Below are 17,640 nucleotides of genomic sequence, written 5' to 3'. Positions count from 1 at the left end.
AGTCAATCAAGTATTATGCTGCGAAGAAATAACGTTCTCAAGTTCAAAAATATTCTACCCAGTTAGGTTTCAGTTATATTACTTCCAAAGATATTTTCCTTTAACAAATGAGAAATATGTGATCCTTAGTAAAGGAGAAGAGAATTAGACAATAAGGGGGTGATCTTGCTAAGTTGTCATAATTTTGGCTTTGTGGTACTTGTGATATATCAAGCCTCAACATGAGAAGCTGGTAAAAACACAATTCCTCAATCTCATAAAATGAAGATATTTTTCCATTTATCAAAATTACAGGCCTGGGGACAGATTCCCAGGCAGAGTACGGAGGGTTTCCACACGTGAGAGTGGGAAGGATAGGGTTTCAGAGCTCAGCTAGAACAAGAAGTGTGTCCACATGTAGTGGCAACCAGGTGTGATGTGTCAGAGCCCAAGCAGAATGGCACTGAGGCCAAGGAAGTTGAGGGTGGAATGGCAGAGCCCAGCAGGGTGGGGAGTGCATCCGTGCAGGTGAGGAGGTGGTGGCAGAGATGGAGAACTGGCTGCACACAGGAGGATTGATAAAATAAGTAAGTATATTCAAGATAACGGAAGTCAGGTTTCTCACAGGGGGTTATTAATATGGAAAGGGAGAAACTAAAATTAATCTCATGGTGCTAGACTAGAATTGGAGTTATTGGTATAAACACATAGCTTTTGACAGATACAGCAATAGATATAAATCAGCGTGCATGCGTGTACACACACGCACGTGCACACACAAACACACACACTCCCTAGCTCTAGTCACTTAGAGGTCTGGGGAGCAGTGATGTCCCACCAGCAGTGAGTACACCTAGTGCCCAGACTTTAGTCTTTAAAGACCATTTTCTGTTAAAAGAAACCAAGGATCGATCCTTGGAGAAATGGTTGATTCCAGGACTGAAGCAAGGACAGTATAAGATTTTTCTCTGTCAGAATGTAAGAATGGGGACATGTTAAAAGGACACAAAAGCCAGCTTGAATGGGATCCTGATGGTCAAATTAAGGAGCATCAAAATAAATAATGACAGTTAAACATTATAGCCCATTGAATACAACAGGAAACTATGTGTCTGTACAGTTATAAATATTTATTTTTTTAAGTAAATAAAATTTAAGTTTAATGAGGAACAGGATATTTAGTTTTAAAGTACCTCTCCACAAAACACTTATTACAAAATGAGTAACTTCATAGTGGAGAAGCCTGTTAGCAGCACCATAATCAAGTGATCAAAATTACATCACCAATCTTGGGGCAAAGGGAAATCATGTATTAGTTGAAAGATGCACTGACACTTCTGTGATACTGATGCCAAGAGTACAAAATCTGAATCCAATCATAAGAAAACATCAGACAAACCTAAATTGAGGGAAATGCTACAAAATAATTGGTCTTTAACCATCAAAAGTGCCACGGTCATGAAAGCCAAGAAAAGACTGGACACTGAAGGAGACGTGATGATTAAATGCAACATGACATTCTGAACTGGATAATCCACTATAAGATATTATCGGGACAAGTGGAAAAACTCTAAGGATGGGTAGTTGTCAATGTAGCACTGATAATTCCCTGACTTTGATGAATATATTGTAATTATGCAGGAGAACTGTCTTTGTTTATAGAAAATATGTCCTAAAGTATTTGAAGTGATGGAGCGTCAGTTTGGCAACTTACTCTCAGATGGTTCAAGAAAAAGTTCCTTCTACTGTACTCCCAACTTTTAAGCTTTTGACTATTTTGAAATAATACTTTAAAAAAAAACCTACATATATATGTAGATATATATATATATATATATACACACACCTATATAGTGCATATATATGTGAGATATACATATATATAGCGGAGCCGAAGCAAGAAATGTCAGTTGTGACCTCTGTGCATAAATAATTTAAAACCAATTTAAATTAAGCTGCTAAAGCTAGGTCTCAATCACCAGGCTGTTGCTACTACGCAGGGTTCCAAGGGCACTTTGCTGCTAGGTCCAATTCACACACTTCTGTTATGCTGCTATCATGACTAAACCTCAACAGCATAGTCAACTATTTATGATAGATTAAAATACACCAAAGTGCATAATTGTGGCGATTTTATAGATTCTTATGTAATTTAGACAGTTTGGCATGTTGTCATAATTTTGCCTTTGTGATATATGTGATATATTAAGTCTCTTAACATGACATGTTTGCCAAAATATGATTCATTGACCTCATTAGTAATCAAAGAAATTCAGAACTGAAGATATTTTTCTATTCATCAAAATTAGAAAAATTAAAAAATAATCTGATATCTAATTTCTCAGTCTTCCTAACAATTAAGGAAATGCTCATTAGGATGACCTATTTTATATCCATCACAATGACAAAAAATAAAAACACTTAAACATTCTGGGTTGGTGAGGAAATCAGTACTACTTAAACTGGCCAAGTGTTTTGAGTTGGTAATTGGTAGTAACTCTCAAAACAAACTTACAGATATCCCTTAACTGGGCAATTCTATCCCTAGAAATCTCTTAGAATTACCTGTATGTGTACATAAATTTTATGCAGAAATATGTTCACTGACAGCAACACTGAGGGAATAAAGGGAAAATCAGAAATTACCTAAGTATGAAATCATAAGTGTTGATTTCAAGGATGATATTAGGATGATTAATCTGTCTCTTATTCAGGGTCAGAAAACCAACAAACCACTAGAAATGAGCTCCTAGAAGATGGGAGAGAACGTTCCCACCCCCAAAGATCCTTACTTTTTAGGGAGTTACAATAAAAGAGCATGCATATTTCATTTGCTTCGTTGATTACCAGTTCTCCAAAACACAGACAGTAGCAGCAGGACCCAGGACATACCATCAGGAAACTGGTCAGCATCATCATCAAACATGGCTTCCTTGAGGGCAGACTTATTGAAGGGACTGATGCTATCTGAGTAGTTATACGGATTATAGTCTCGAGAGCGTGGAGAGGAGTGAGCAGGCATCGAATGGAGCAATGAAGCTTTATTATCAAGGGCTGTTTGGCTTGAGTCAGTAGCATCACCTCCTGCTCTTGGATCAGACATCCCAGGACCGCCACATGTCTATTAATGGGAAGGGGAAGGCAGAGCAAATTAACTCCTTTTTAAATCTCTTTGAAATTCTAAAAAGATATTTCCCTACTGCTTCAAAGGCTGTTTTAAAAAGGTAACAATAGGGCTTCCCTGGTGGCGCAGTGGTTGAGAGTCCGCCTGCCGATGCAGGGGACATGGGTTTGTGCCCCAGTCCGGGAGGATCCCACATGCCGCGGAGCGGCTGGGCCCGTGAGCCATGGCCGCTGAGCCTGCGCGTCCGGAGCCTGTGCTCCGCAATGGGAGAGGCCACAACAGTGAGAGGCCCGCGTACCGCAAAAAAAAAAAAAAAAAGGTAACAATAACCAGCCAAAAAAAAATTAAGTAATGGAAATCAACATGATGAGTTAAAACTTACATGCAAAAAGTCACAGTTTATAGAAGAGATGTAAAGAAACCACAGCCATAAGGGCAAATAAGAACTGTAAAAGAATGCTGTCTCTCCTCCTAGAGAATGGACTTGAGGACAGGGGAGGGGGAAGCGTAAGCTGGGATAAAGTGAGAGAGTGGTAGTGTATATATGGACATATATACACTACCAAATGTAAGATAGATAGCTAGTGGGAAGCAGTCGCATAGCACAGGGAGATCAGCTCGGTGCTTTGTGACCAGCTAGAAGGGTGGGATAGGGAGGATGGGAGGGAGGGAGACACAAGTGGGAAGAGATATGGGGATATATGTATATGTATAACTGATTCACTTTGTTATAAAGCAGAAACTAACACACCATTGTAAAGCAATTATACTCCAATAAAAATGTTAAAAAAAGAAGAATGCTGTCTCTAATGATTCCTATAGTTTTCTTGCCAGTGGCTTGATCAAACAATATATACAATGTGACTAGCAACAGTTTCTCTATGCCAGTTAAAGATACAAAAGGACTTTCATTAGCAACACAGAACTAAAAGCTCCCAGATTTCATTATTAAGGTTGTAAATTATACAATGACAGTGTGTCAACAAAGTATAAGAAAACCAAATTTAAAAAAGGCCTACTTAAGAAAAAATTAAAAAGTCCCAAAAGGACTGCATAACTTTTGGAAGGATGCCTGATGGAGTTTGGGCATATTAACATACTTATCAAAATATCAATTATGATCATCAATATCACCATTACCACCGTCTACTGAGCAACTCTGTGCCAAGTCGTTAGCTAGGTGCTTCACAAATATCCTTTAAATATTTGCTGTGCGCCTTTTCCATGCTAGGTATTATTCTTGGCACTGGGGATATATTCTTGAACAAACCAGAGAGAATGCTGTCTATCCTCATGAAGTTTACATTCTAGTGGAGGGACAGAGACATTAAGGAAACATAATGAATGAGTAAAGTATGTGGTACAGCAGGAGGTAATTAGTGTATGGGAGGCAGTACAGTATTAAAGGGATTATGAGTGCTGAGGTGGGAGAGAGGAGACTGAAGATTAAATAGGGTGGTCACTGAGAAGCTACTGGAGCAAAGACTTGGAGGAAGTGAGGAAACTGGCCATGGCTATCTGCTGGAAGAATGTTTAAGGCAGAGGGAATAGCCAAGACAAAGGCCCCGAGGCAAAAGCATGCCCAGCGCAGTGGTTAAGAATCTGCCTGCCATTGCAGGGGACATGGGTTCGATCCCTAGTCTGGGAAGATACCACATGCTGCGGAGCAACTAAGCCCATGTGCCACAACTACTGAGCCTGCGAGCCACAACTGCTGAGCCCGCACACCACAACTACTGAAGCTCACGAGCTCTAGGGCCTGCGTGCTGCAACTACTGAAGCCCGCAGGCTGCAACTACTGAAGCCCACACGCCTAGAGCCCGTACTCCACAACAAGAGAAGCCACTGCAATGAGAAGCCGGTGCACCACAAGAAGAGTAGCCCCCGCTCGCCACAACTAGAGAAAGCCCGTGTGCAGCAATAAAGACCCAACAGAGCCAAAAAAAAAGCATGCCCAGTAAGTTGAAGGAACAGCAAGGAAGCGTGTAGCTAAAGCAGAGGAGAGTAGTAGGAGATGAGGCCAGAGAGGTAAAAAGGGAAAAAAGTCTACTGTATAGACTGTGGCTTATATTTTGAAGATGGAGTCAACAGATTTCCTGCTGGACCGAGTAGGGAGGATGAGAACAAGAGATGGGACAAGGACAACTGTTCTGTCCAAGGTTTTTGGCTGAGCAACTAGCACTGCTATCAACTGAGATGGGAAAGATCAGGAGTTCAAACAAGCAGCTGGATGTATGAATCTGGAAATCAGGAGAAAGGTCTGGGCTGGATGGAGTCATATGATTTATTATATGCATAATAATTTTTAAGGTATGCAGTAATATCCCTATTTTCCTTAGGAAGACATGGAGGCTTAGCAGTGATAATCTGACTAGTGAGTAAATGCCAAACTCACTTTTGCCAGAATCCACTACTTGGGCTCCTGACACTGTACCCTGCTATCACTGGGGAGAAAGTCTCAATTAAGCAGTGACTCTTAGTAACCTGTTACTGGTACCATAGGCAGCTTTTAGGGTAGGGAACCTCAAATACGAGTGGTAAGCAGGTTTTTGACATCCAGTTTACTAGGCTCATCTGCCATACAGGCACGGGGAGAAAAACAATAGCAGGAAAGAAGTCAGGAAGCAGAGCAGGGAGCCCTGTAGAGATTTGCTGAAGCATTGCAATGTTCTATAATTTTGTAAACACTGAGAAACCACAGATTCCATAGGAAATGGTGGGATAGCTTGTTTTGAGAAAAGTCTAAGCTGTGAGAGAAAAGTCTAAGAAGAAGCAGAGTAAAAAAAAAGAACTTTTTTGTATAATGACGGGGTACAAACTGAATAATACTACTCACAAATGTCAGAAAGATGGGTCATAACATTCTTAATTGGAACCGCAGAAACTGATGAAACAAATCACTACCACTACACTGAACAGGAATAAAAAAGGTTTAAACACCTTATTTTGTCCTACAAGAGCCACGTGATCTGGCCCATGTTCCTATACTGGCTTTCATCCTGGTTCTCAACTGTACAAAACTTGCTCCCATCTAAAGGTCTTTGCACTTGCTACTTCTTTTATGGAATTCTTCTCTCCTAGATCTTGTATGGCTTTATTTAGGTCTCAATGCAAATGTCATCTTCCCTTACAACTTAATCTAAAATAGATTCACTTTACATTCTAACCTAGAACTCCACAGTACTCATCTCTACCCAAAAATATACGAGGAACTTGAGGGTAGCGACTCTGCCCAGAACAGTACCTGGCACATGGTACTCAGTAAATACTGAGTAACTGACCCCTGGAAAATTATCCTTGAAAGTGACAGAAAGCAAAGTTTAAAAATAAAACAAAATCAAAAACTCTTAATGAAAACATGTACAATGTAATAATGTTCAAATACTCACTGAATCGCCTTCATCTTTTTTAGAATCCCTTTTCAATGGCTCATTCATATCTTCTTGACTGCGGAAGCTGAAATTCTGAATTGCTTCAGTGACACCTCTAAGAGAGCTATAAATATCTTCAGAATTCATATTTTCTGTGTCATAATCAAATGCACTATGAAAAAGACAACAATTAATTTTTATTTATGTGTAGTTTTAAAATACAAATACATCTGAGGAGATTACACAGGATATTTATAAAGACAGGATTAGAGAATGTATATGCTCTAAAGCATAATTAGCAAAACGAAACCTGACAGCTACAAATGGCTAAAGAACATGTCCCACTGTTTGCCCATCAAGGGCAGCTTACAGTGACTCTAGAATGCACAGCCCTTAACAACTGGTTTGTCTTTTCACCTTCAAAAATGTTCTGACTAACCAGAGGCCAGCAAATTACGATCCCTGAAATCTTAGAATTTTTTTACATTTTTAAATAGTTGAGAAAAAAATAAAAACAATAACATTTCATGACACAATAAAATTACATAAAACCAAAATTTCAGTGTCCATAAATAAAATTTTGGAACACAGCAATGCTGATTTATTTAGCTATTATCTATGGCTATTTTCACACTACAGGAGCAGAGCTGAGTAGAGGTGACAAAGACTGAATTGCCTGCAAAGCCTAAAATATTTACCATATGGCCCTTTACAGAATATTTGCTAACCCCTGTGGTTAACTCACAATAATGGTACTGCTTAAAGAGGAGATAACTGTATTTTACATAAATCTGTAAGAAGGCTGAGAATTTTTAACAGTGAACATAAGTGTTACTGATCTGAATTCTATAATCAGATTCTAAAATTCAACTGAGTCTGGAATTTAGCCATCAAAATTGTCACATATGTATAACATGGAAAAAGCAGGCTAGACGATAAGTTTGCAATCGGTCTGCAGTATAATGAAGCATCTTATAATTGTAATGAATATGATGAAGCATATGTTATGGTATATGGTTAATAACAAAAATCAAGCTGGTAAGTACAAATATGACCCACTAGACAAAGTTTTTTAATTTAAAATTTTTTTTTTATTTTATTTTACCTTTTTTGGCTGCAAGGCTTGCGGGATATCTTAGTTCCCTGACAAGGGATTGAACCTGTGCCCCCTGCAGTAGAAGCGTGCAGTCCTAAGCACTGGACCGCCAGGGAATTCCCTAGGCAAAATTTTTTAAAAGGCCAGGAGATGGGAAAAAAATGTTAATCCACTAATGAGTTAAGAACTTCATCTGAAATATAGCCCATGCTTGAACTGCACAAGTGTGTGAAAATTTCATGTCTTATCAATCTCACAGTCACATCTTTTCCTAACTATATGTATTGCCATTTTATATTTAACCCTTCCCTATTTTTGTTCTTTATTTTTACATTTTTGTCTATAAGGTTAATTTTTTCTTCTATTTTTAGAGATGGCTGGCCAATATTAGATCTAAATATTCATATTATAACTTGACCTCATCACTTATATTGAGTAACATAACTGAAAGACACAATTGGCAATTAATGGATTTATACAGCATATCTGAGAAACATAACTATGCTATTTAATGCAACAAGCAGTAATTTCCAAAAGCTGTGTCCCTAAGTTTTCCTGTCACTTACAAAAAACAGTTCCATATCCTACACATTATTATAATCTAAAGGGTTAGTTTTGGAATAAACTTAACATTTTTTGAATTTGCTAAGTTTCAATGTGTCTAAGACCTTTCAAGTTGAGTAGAAATCAACTGGAATTATATTAATGTCCATTTTTCTAAGAATGGGGAATCTGCAAATACAAACCATGATGGAAAATAACCCTTTTATTACCTTGGAGATAAAGTATTCTGCGACGTGTTGGTAGGAGAAGTAAGAGGACTGGACCAGTTGGCTGGTGACCGTGGTGTTGGTCTTGTCAAAGGACTCCCCATGGAACCCTGATGGACGGAGTCAAATAAACATTAACATATGACAGGTAGTTCAACCAAAAGGCTCTTCAGGAAGCCATACAATCAAGATGTTGAACAACATGAGAGAGCCATACTTACAGGTCATTATTTTAAATATTCATGTACTTATCTCTAGTTTCCATGGGAAAAAACTTTTTTCCCATTCAGAAATCTAGCTCTTTAACCCTTTTTATTGTTCTCCTCACACACTTCCTTCTCTCAAATATTACCACAATATCTTTTTCCTCAAAGATTAAACAAGATCCCAAATTAACAATTTTAAATTAGCTCCCTGCTCTGAGCCAATTTTCCTTCCTCCAACCATTACGAATGCTCAAATTCTGTTCCCTCTTGAGTTTGATTTACGAATGATTTTTACAAAGACACCAAAGGAATAGAATCTGGTCATGTTAGTAATTTGCCTATCTCTTAAAATATAATGAAACAATACTTTCTCCTTTGATTTTTAAAATTTTTTAATTTTTATTTTTTGGCCATACCGCACAGCTTGTGGGATCTTGGTTCTCTGACCAGGGATTGAACCCAGGCCCTCAGCAGTGGATGTGAAGAGTTCTCAACACTGGACCACCAGGGAATTCCCCCTTCTTTTAAAAAAACTGACTTTGGTCCCAAGAAATTGTTCTCAGATTGTTCTCCCCTTAGACATTACCTTAATCCTGCCATAAGTGCATCTACTTTCTCCTTTATCCACTAGCAAAGGTATCGCTCTCTTTGTCTTTTTAAGACTTAAGTTCAATTCTTCAGGCATATTATGTAAATGGTTTGATACCATTTAAATATAACACTAATGTTTCATTTACTCAGATCTTACTTCTCCAAAACAAAATCTTGTGTTATCCAACCACCTATGGGCTGACAAGCCTGTTATTATTAAATGTGAACACACCCTTTAAAGCACTACCCTCCTCGGGCCTTATTTGTTATTCCTGGAATAAGTCATCCTTTCTGGTCCTCAAATAAGAACTGGTTCATCTAAAGAGCATGCCCTAATTCTCATGGTTTGCAAAGCTGATGCCCTCATCTAAGTTCTGCTACATTTCACTTTCCTTGTTCATACCCTGGCCACCATTCACCACCATCCTAATGTACACCAAATTATAATAGAAACACGATAGGCCTAAGAACTCTATTCTTTCCAGGAAAATATTTAATTCTGCTCAGGAAATGCTGCCCAATACAGATGCAAAAATTGTACATTAGGATCAAAGTTTATTTCATGTAAAAAAAACAAAAACAATTATTGTTAACCAGTCATCACATTATACAATGGCCAAGAAAATAACTGAAAAAGACCTGGGTTCCATTGCCAGTGTTTCGAAGATGATTATGAAGAAGTTTGGTAGCACCATCCTGAAAAGTTTTTGGTAAAGCTCCTAATAACATTGTAAACTCTGGGGTATTGAGTTCAAATAAGGAAATCAGGACTGACTGCGCTGCCTAGAAAAGAAAGACATACAAGAAGCATATGAATATATTTTGGTTACTCAAAGGAGACCATTTTCTTCACTCAACATTTCTGTTCAATAGTGCAAGGCCATCTTTCCCAGGGAAAAAAATGTTCTTATATGCTTTAAAATTTCTTTGCTGAAAGAATAAAATCAAAAAATATTTGACTTACCATTTATTTTTTTAAAGTAAGACAGGAATATGAAAAGTATAACAAATACGACCTAACAATCAATGGCAAAAGTCAACCGGACAGTTTCTAGGATTACTCTGTCAATATGCTCCTACTTCAGTTTTCCTAAAAAAATTATTACAAGAAGAAAGATGGATGGAAATAAGGAACTACATCCCTAAACTATACAAAGCCCATCAAGAGCAACTTAGCACTTTAATTTTCATTTTCTCAATATAGGATTCTTTTTTTTTTTTTTAACATATTTATTTCTTTATTTCTTTTGGCTGCATCGGGTCTTAGTTGCAGCACGCAGGATCTTTCGTTGTGGCGTGTGGGCTCTAAGGCACATGGGCTCAGTAGTTGTGGCGTGCAGGCTCTGTAGTTGTGGTGCGCAGGCTCCAGAGTGTATGGGCATTGTAGTTGCAGCACGTGGGCTCTCTAGTTGTGGCACACAGGCCCAGTTGCCCTGCGGCATGTGGAACTCCAGTTCCATGACCAGTGATCAACCCATGTCCCCTCCATTGGAAAGCTGATTCTCAACCACTGGATCACCAGGGAAGTCCCATTATATGATTCTTAAATTAACTAGCTGTATTTAGTCTTCTCTCAAAGCAGCTGATCTTAACAAATCTACAATTCGAAGCTAAAACTAGTCTAATGTTTCTGTGGAAATGGGAACAAAAGAAAGGTTACTCAGATCAGTTAAGAAAACATAAATTTCCTTTCTTCTTCTAAAGTAATCAATTGGGTTATTAAACACCACACTGTGAAATTCAGATTACACAGAAACTTAATTGAGAGGACAAAGAAACCTAAATAGTTCACGATCATGACTTGTATGTAAATGTGCACATCTTGTTCTGGACTCTTTCTGACCCCACTCTATGAAAACCTAAGTGTTCCATGTTTATGACATCTAATAAACAACAGGAGGGGATGGTGAAATTAAGTTACACTGGCACAATGACATATTACACAACACAGCCTTGAAAGATGATGTAGCTCTATACATGAAGAGATTGGGAGAGGACTATTACATACTGCTGAAGGGAAAAATTATAAAACAGCTGTAACATAAGCCCATTTTGTTAAAAACAACAACAAAGTATACACTGTGTGGGTGTGTACTCTAACATGTTAATAGTGTTTAAATAAAGCTATTTGCATTTTGAAACAAAACTTTATGATCTTGTGTCTTTTTGGAACCTAAACAGTGAAAGGATCTCAAATTAATTTGAGCAAATGAATTAATAATTGTTAAGGTATATTTTATTCCACCTAGATTTTATTTTGGTGTATGAGACGCAGCTTTATTTTCTCTCTAGAGACAGACAATCCAACTATTCCCAAACCAATGAGTGTATCCTGTCCTCATGACTCAACATGACACCCTTATCATGAACTAATCTTCTATATAAACCTGCTTCTCTGGACCCTCCTTTATATTCTATTGATCTTTGTCTATTTCTGCATCAAATAATACAGGTTTAAATCACATGACTTAAAATGCAGTAGCTTTATTTATTTTTTATTTTAATTTTTTAATTTATTTTTGGCTGTGTTGGGTCTTCACTGCTGTGTGCAGGCTTTCTCTAGTTGCGGTGAGCAGGGGCTACTCTTCCTTGTGGTGCAAAGGCTTCTCATTGCGGTGGCTTCTCTTGTTGTGGAGCACAAGCTCTAGGCACGCGGGCTCAGTAGTTGCGGCACACAGGCCCTAGAGCATGCGGGTTTCAGTAGTTGTGGCACGTGGTCTCAGTAGTTGTGGCTCACAGGCTCTAGAGTGCAGCTCAGTAGTTGTGGCACACGGGCTTAGTTGCTCCATGGCATGTGGGATGTTTATGGACCAGGGATCGAACCCGTGTCCCGTGCATTGGCAGGTGGATTTTTAACCACTGCACCACCAGGGAAGTCCCTGTAATAGCTTTAGTATATTCTGATGAAGCCCTTCATTTCTGTTAGTTTAATGTCACATTTATTTTACTAGCTACATTTTACATTTATTTAAAAATAAATTTTCCAGCCTTTAAATAAAAGTAACACATACTCATGGATTAAAAAAAAGAACCTTTAGAAAAGGTTTTATAGTTCTCAATCCTCTGTTCAGCTCTCCAGAGAGTTCTCTGTAATGCTTGTTTTTACTGATTGTTAGGTATACATGGGCTTAAATAATTATTTCTTGATTTATCAGTTAGAAACATTTTCTGGTGATTTCCTACTACATTAGATGAAAACTTAGGTTCCGTTCAATATCAGCCCTACCTCTCCTGCCCTCTTCTCCCTTACACAACATAGCTAGTCCATTTTTGTCACATTAGTCAAAATAATGTTTAAAAACATAAATCAGATCATATCATTCCCTTACTTAAAACATGTCAATCAATGGTTTCTACAGTCCCATCAGTATTCTTGGTCTTGGAATATCCTCAAATCTTAATTTTGATGAAATCCAACTGACCTATTTTTTCCTTTTGTTGTTTGTGCTTTTGGTTAGAATCCACTGCCAAATCCAAGGCCATGAAGATTTATCCCTCTTTTAACAGTTTTCTAGGTTTAGCTTTTACATTTAAGTCTTTGATCATTTTGTATTAATTTTTGTATATGGTATGAGGTAAGGGTTCAACTTCATTCTTTTGCATGTGGCTATTTAGTTGTCCCAGCACAATTCGTTGAAAAGACTATGATTTCCTTATTGAATGGTCTTTGCACCCTTGTTGGAAATCAGTTGGCCATAAACACGGTTTTTCTGGACTCTCAATTCTATTACACTGGTCTTTATGTCTAGCCTATGTCAGTACCACACTGTCTTGATTACTATTACTTTGTATTAGGTTTTGAAATCTGGAAGTGTAAAGTCCTACTTTTTTTTTTTTTTTTTCAAGGCTCTTCCAGCTATTAGGGGTCCCTTGGAATTCCATTATGAATTTTGGAATCAGCTTGTCAATTTCTACAATGTAGAAGCCGGCTGGGAATATGGTAAGGATTACACTGAATTTGTAGATCACTTTGGGAAGTATTGCCATTTTAAGAATATTAAGTCTTCTGAACCAAGAACATGGGATGATTTTCCATTTATTTAATCTTCTTTAATATTATTTCATTGTTTCTACTATAAATTTTGAACTTCCTTTTTTTTTTTTTTTTTTTTTTTGCGGTACGCGGGCCTCTCACTGTTGTGGCCTCTCCCGTTGCGGAGCACAGGCTCTGGATGCGCAGGCTCAGCGGCCATGGCTCACGGGCCCAGCCGCTCAGCGGCATATGGGATCCTCCCAGACCGGGGCACGAACCCGTATCCCCTGCATCAGCAGGCGGACTCTCAACCACTGCGCCACCAGGGAGGCCCCTGCATTTCCTTTTAAAAATTTATCCCTATTTTAATGTTTTTTTGTTTGTTTGTTTGTTTTTTTTGCTGTACGTGGGCCTCTCACTGTTGTGGCCTCTCCCATTGCGGAGCACAGGCTCCGGACGCGCAGGCTCAACGGCCATGGCTCACGGGCCCAACCGCTCCGCGGCATGTGGGATCTTCCCAGACCGGGGCACGAACCCGTGTCCCCTGCATCGGCAGGCGGACTCTCAACCACTGCGCCACCAGGGAAGCCCTATTTTAATGTTTTTAATGCTACTGTAACTGGAATTGTTTTCTTAATTTCATTTTTGCATTGTTCATTTCAAGTGTTTAGAAATACAATTGATTTTCATATATTGATTTTGTATCCTGCAACCCTGCTGAATGTGTTTATTAGTTCTAATGGTTTTTTAGTGATTCTGAAGGATTTTCTATGTATAAAATTGTATCATTTGCAAACAGAAATAGTTTTACTTTTCTTCCTCTCTTTTTTTTTTCTTTTTTCTGGCCTAACTATCCTGGCTAGAAACCGGCGAACAATGTTGTACAGAACATTGTTGTACAGAAATGGTGAGAGCAGACATCCATTTCTTGTTCCTGACTTTATGGAGAAAGCATCCAATCTTTCACCAAAGTAGCTGTGGATATCAGTAATAGCTGTAGAGGTGCCCTGTATTGGGTTTAAGAAGTTCCCTTCCCTTGATAGTTTGTTTAGTTTACGATTTTTTGTTTTTGTTTTAAACATGAAAGATGTTAGATCTTGCCAGATGCCTTTTCTGTTGAGATAATCATGTGGTTTTTGTCTTTTTACTATTGATGTGGAGTACTACAATAGACTTTCAGATGTTAACCTTACATTCCTGGGATAAATTACACGTGGTCTTGGTGTAGAATTCTCTTTTTATATGTTGCAGAATTTGGTTTGCCAGAATTAAAAGGGTCCGTATTTGTAAGAGACATTGATCTGTAGTTTTCTTTTTGTGTGTGATGTCTTTGGGTTTGTTCTCAAGATAAAACTGTCCTCTCAGAATAAGTTGGAAAGTGTTCCTTCCTCTTCTGTTTTTTAAGGAAGAGTTTGTGAAGAACTGATATTAATGCTTGGTAGAACTCACCAGTTAAACCATCTGAGCCTGGGCTTCTCTTTGTGGGTGGTGTTTTGATTACTAAATCAAACTCTTCACTTGTTCTATTGACTTCTTGAGTCGCTTTTGGTAGTTTGTGTCTTTCTAGAGATTTGTCCATTTCATCTAAGTTAACTACTTATTGGCATACAATATTGTAACATTCCTTTATAATCCTTTTTATTTCTGTAAGGTTAGTAATAATATTCCCTCTTTCATTTCTAATTCTAGTAATTTGAGTCTTCTCTTTTTTCTGTCAATCTAGCTAAAAGTTTGTCAATACTGTTGATCTTTCCAAAAAACACAACTTTTGGTTTCACTAATTTTCTCTATTGTTTTTCTATTCTCTATTTTATTAATTTCTGCTTAATCTTTATGTTTTTTGTCTTGTTTGGCTTGGTTTTAAAAATTGAAGTACAGCTGCCATACAATATTATATGTTATAGGTGTACAATATAGTGATTCACAATTTTTAAAGGTTATACTTCATTTACACTTATTATAAAATATTGGCTATATTCCCCATTGTACAACACATCTTTGTAACTGATTTCATACCTAATAGTTGGTACCTCATAATTCCCCACTCCCATATTGCCCCTCTCCTGCTGGTAACCACTAGTTTGTTCTCTGTATCTGTGAATATGCTTCTTTTTTGTTATATTCACTAGTTTGTTATATTTTTTAGATTCCACGTGTAAGTGATATCATACAGTATTTGTCTTTCTCTGACTTATTTCACTTAGTATAATGCCTTCCAAGTCCATCCATGCTGCTGCAAATGGCAAAATCCCGTTCATTTTTATGGCAGAGTAGTATTCCATGGTATATATATACATCACATCTTCTTTACCCATTCACCTGTTTTTTTTTTTTAAGATTATTATTTTTTTGATGTGGACCATTTTTAAAGTCTTTATTGAATTTGTTACAATATTATTTCTGTTTTATGTCTTAGTTTTTTGGCCCTGAGCCATGTGAAATCTTAGCTCCCTGAGCAGGGATCAAACCCACACCCCCTGCATTGGAAGGCGAAGTCCTAACCACTGGACTGACAGGGAAGTCCCTTCATTCATCTGCTGATGGACACTTAGGTTGCTTCATTCCATATCTTGGCAATTGTAAAAAATGCTGCTATAAACATTAGGGTGCATGTATCTTTTCAAATTATTTCAAACATTTCAAATAATGATTTTTTTAAATTAATTAATTTGTTTATTTTTGGCTGCATTGGGTCTTCATCGCTGTGCGTGGGCTTTTCTCTAGTTGTGGTGAGCAGGAGCTACTCTTTGTTGTGGTGCAAAGGCTTCTCATTGCGGTGGCTTCTCTTGTTGCAGAGCATGGGCTCTAGGCACATGGGCTCAGTAGTTGTGGCTCATGGGCTCCAGAGCACAGGCTCAGTAGTTGTGGCACACAGGTTTAGTTGCTCTGCGGCATGTGGGATCTTCCTGGACCAGGGCTCGAACCCGCGTCCCCTGCATTGGCAGGCGGATTCTTAACCACTGCGCCACCAGGGAAGTCCCTATTCTTAGTTTTTTGAGAAACCTCCATAGTGTTTTCCACAGTGGCTGCACCAATTTACATTCCCAAAAACAGTGTATAAGAGGGTTCCCTTTTTTCCACATCTTCATCAACATTTGTTATCTGTGTTCTTTCCGATAATAGCCATTCTGACTGGTATGAGGTGATATATCATTGTGGTTTTGATTTGCATTTCCCTGATGATTAGCGATGTTGAGCATCTTTTCCTGTGCCTGTTGGCCATCTGCATTTCCTCTTTGGAAAAATGTCTATTCAGTTCTTCTGCGTACTTTTCAATTGGGTTGCTTTTTTTTTTTTTGTGGTACGCGGGCCTCTCACTGTTGTGGCTCAGCGGCCATGGCTCACGGGCCTAGCCACTCCGCGGCATGTGGGATCTTCCTGGACCGGGGCACAAACCTGTGTCCCCTGCATCAGCAGGCAGACTCTCAACCACTGCGCCACCAGGGAAGCCCCTGGGTTGCTCACTTTTTTGATGTTGAGTTGTATGAGTTGTTTATAAATGTTGGATATTTATCCCTTATTGGTCATATCATTTGCAAATATTTTCTTCCATTCAATAGGTTGTCTTTTTGTTTTGTTTATGGTTTCCTTTGCTCTGCAAAAGCTTTTAAGTTTAATTAGGTGCCATTTGTTTCTTTTTATTTCCTTTGCTTTAGGAGATGGATCCCAAAAAGTATTGCTGTGATTTATGTCAGAAAGTGTTCTGCCTATGTTTTCCTCTAGGACTTTTACAGTCTTACATTTAGGTCTTTAATCCATTTTGAGTTTATTTTTGTATATGGTGATAGAGAATATTCTAATTTCATGCTTTTACATGTAGCTGTCCAGTTTTCCCAGCACTAGTTACTGAAGAGATTATCTTTTCTCCATTGTATATTCCTGGCTACTTTATCATAGGTTAATTGACCACGTGTGCATGGGATTTATTTCTGGGCTCTCTATTCTGTTCTATTGATCTATGTGTCTGTTTTTGTGCCAGTACCATACTGTTTTGATTATTCTGGCTTTGTCAACAGAGCTAGATACAGAATGCAAGAAACGAATGATTAGGGTTGAAGAGAAGTCTCAGGAAGAAGGTGAAGAGAACAGAGGAGGGTCTAGAAAGGAACTCCCCAGAAAATAAATAACCTATGTTTTTGAGCATATGGAAAATCTTAGCCATGAGCATATGACAGAGATGTTGAACCTAACAACAAGTACTTAAAAAACATGTGGGGGGGAAAAAAAGGAAAATGAAAAGGTAAATTATTAACACCAGGACAAATAAAGCTTCTGTAAGGAAGGAGGCTGTAATAAGCCACTTGGCGAAGGGCTGAATACTTCCACAGTCAAAATTAAATCTTTTCTATTGAGTACCAACAATTGATTCATAAGTATTTTGAAGGTTATGGGGAAAGACATAGGAAAGGATAGGGGAAAGTTAAGTCTTAATTTACAAAGGTAGACAGACATATATAATGACTAAATTTATCAATGGATCAATAAATAATGCCTAAAATTAATAAATCAAGAAACAGTGCAAGCTCTTAT

At 38.1% G+C, this 17,640-nt stretch overlaps 1 protein-coding gene across 19 annotated transcripts in view; it reads right to left on the bottom strand.

Moving 5' to 3' along the window:
- The window catches only part of CLASP2 (cytoplasmic linker associated protein 2), a gene marked incomplete at both ends in the record, with an annotated part of 179,389 nt that overhangs the window by 10,670 nt on the left and 151,079 nt on the right, over positions 1-17,640 (bottom strand). For all 19 annotated transcript variants that reach the window (XM_079712231.1, XM_079712234.1, XM_079712222.1 and 16 more), the window contains 4 exons: positions 2,872-3,100; positions 6,493-6,646; positions 8,344-8,450; positions 9,777-9,920. In XM_079712231.1, the coding sequence (XP_079568357.1) occupies positions 2,872-3,100; positions 6,493-6,646; positions 8,344-8,450; positions 9,777-9,920 (634 nt within the window). The remainder of the gene's footprint in view (positions 1-2,871; positions 3,101-6,492; positions 6,647-8,343; positions 8,451-9,776; positions 9,921-17,640) is intronic.

Source organism: Hyperoodon ampullatus (assembly GCF_949752795.1).
Source record: "Hyperoodon ampullatus genome assembly, chromosome: 10".
Classification (NCBI taxonomy): domain Eukaryota; kingdom Metazoa; phylum Chordata; class Mammalia; order Artiodactyla; family Ziphiidae; genus Hyperoodon; species Hyperoodon ampullatus.
The sequence above is the reverse complement of the archived record's forward strand: the minus strand, read 5'-3'. Positions and strand labels throughout refer to the sequence as shown.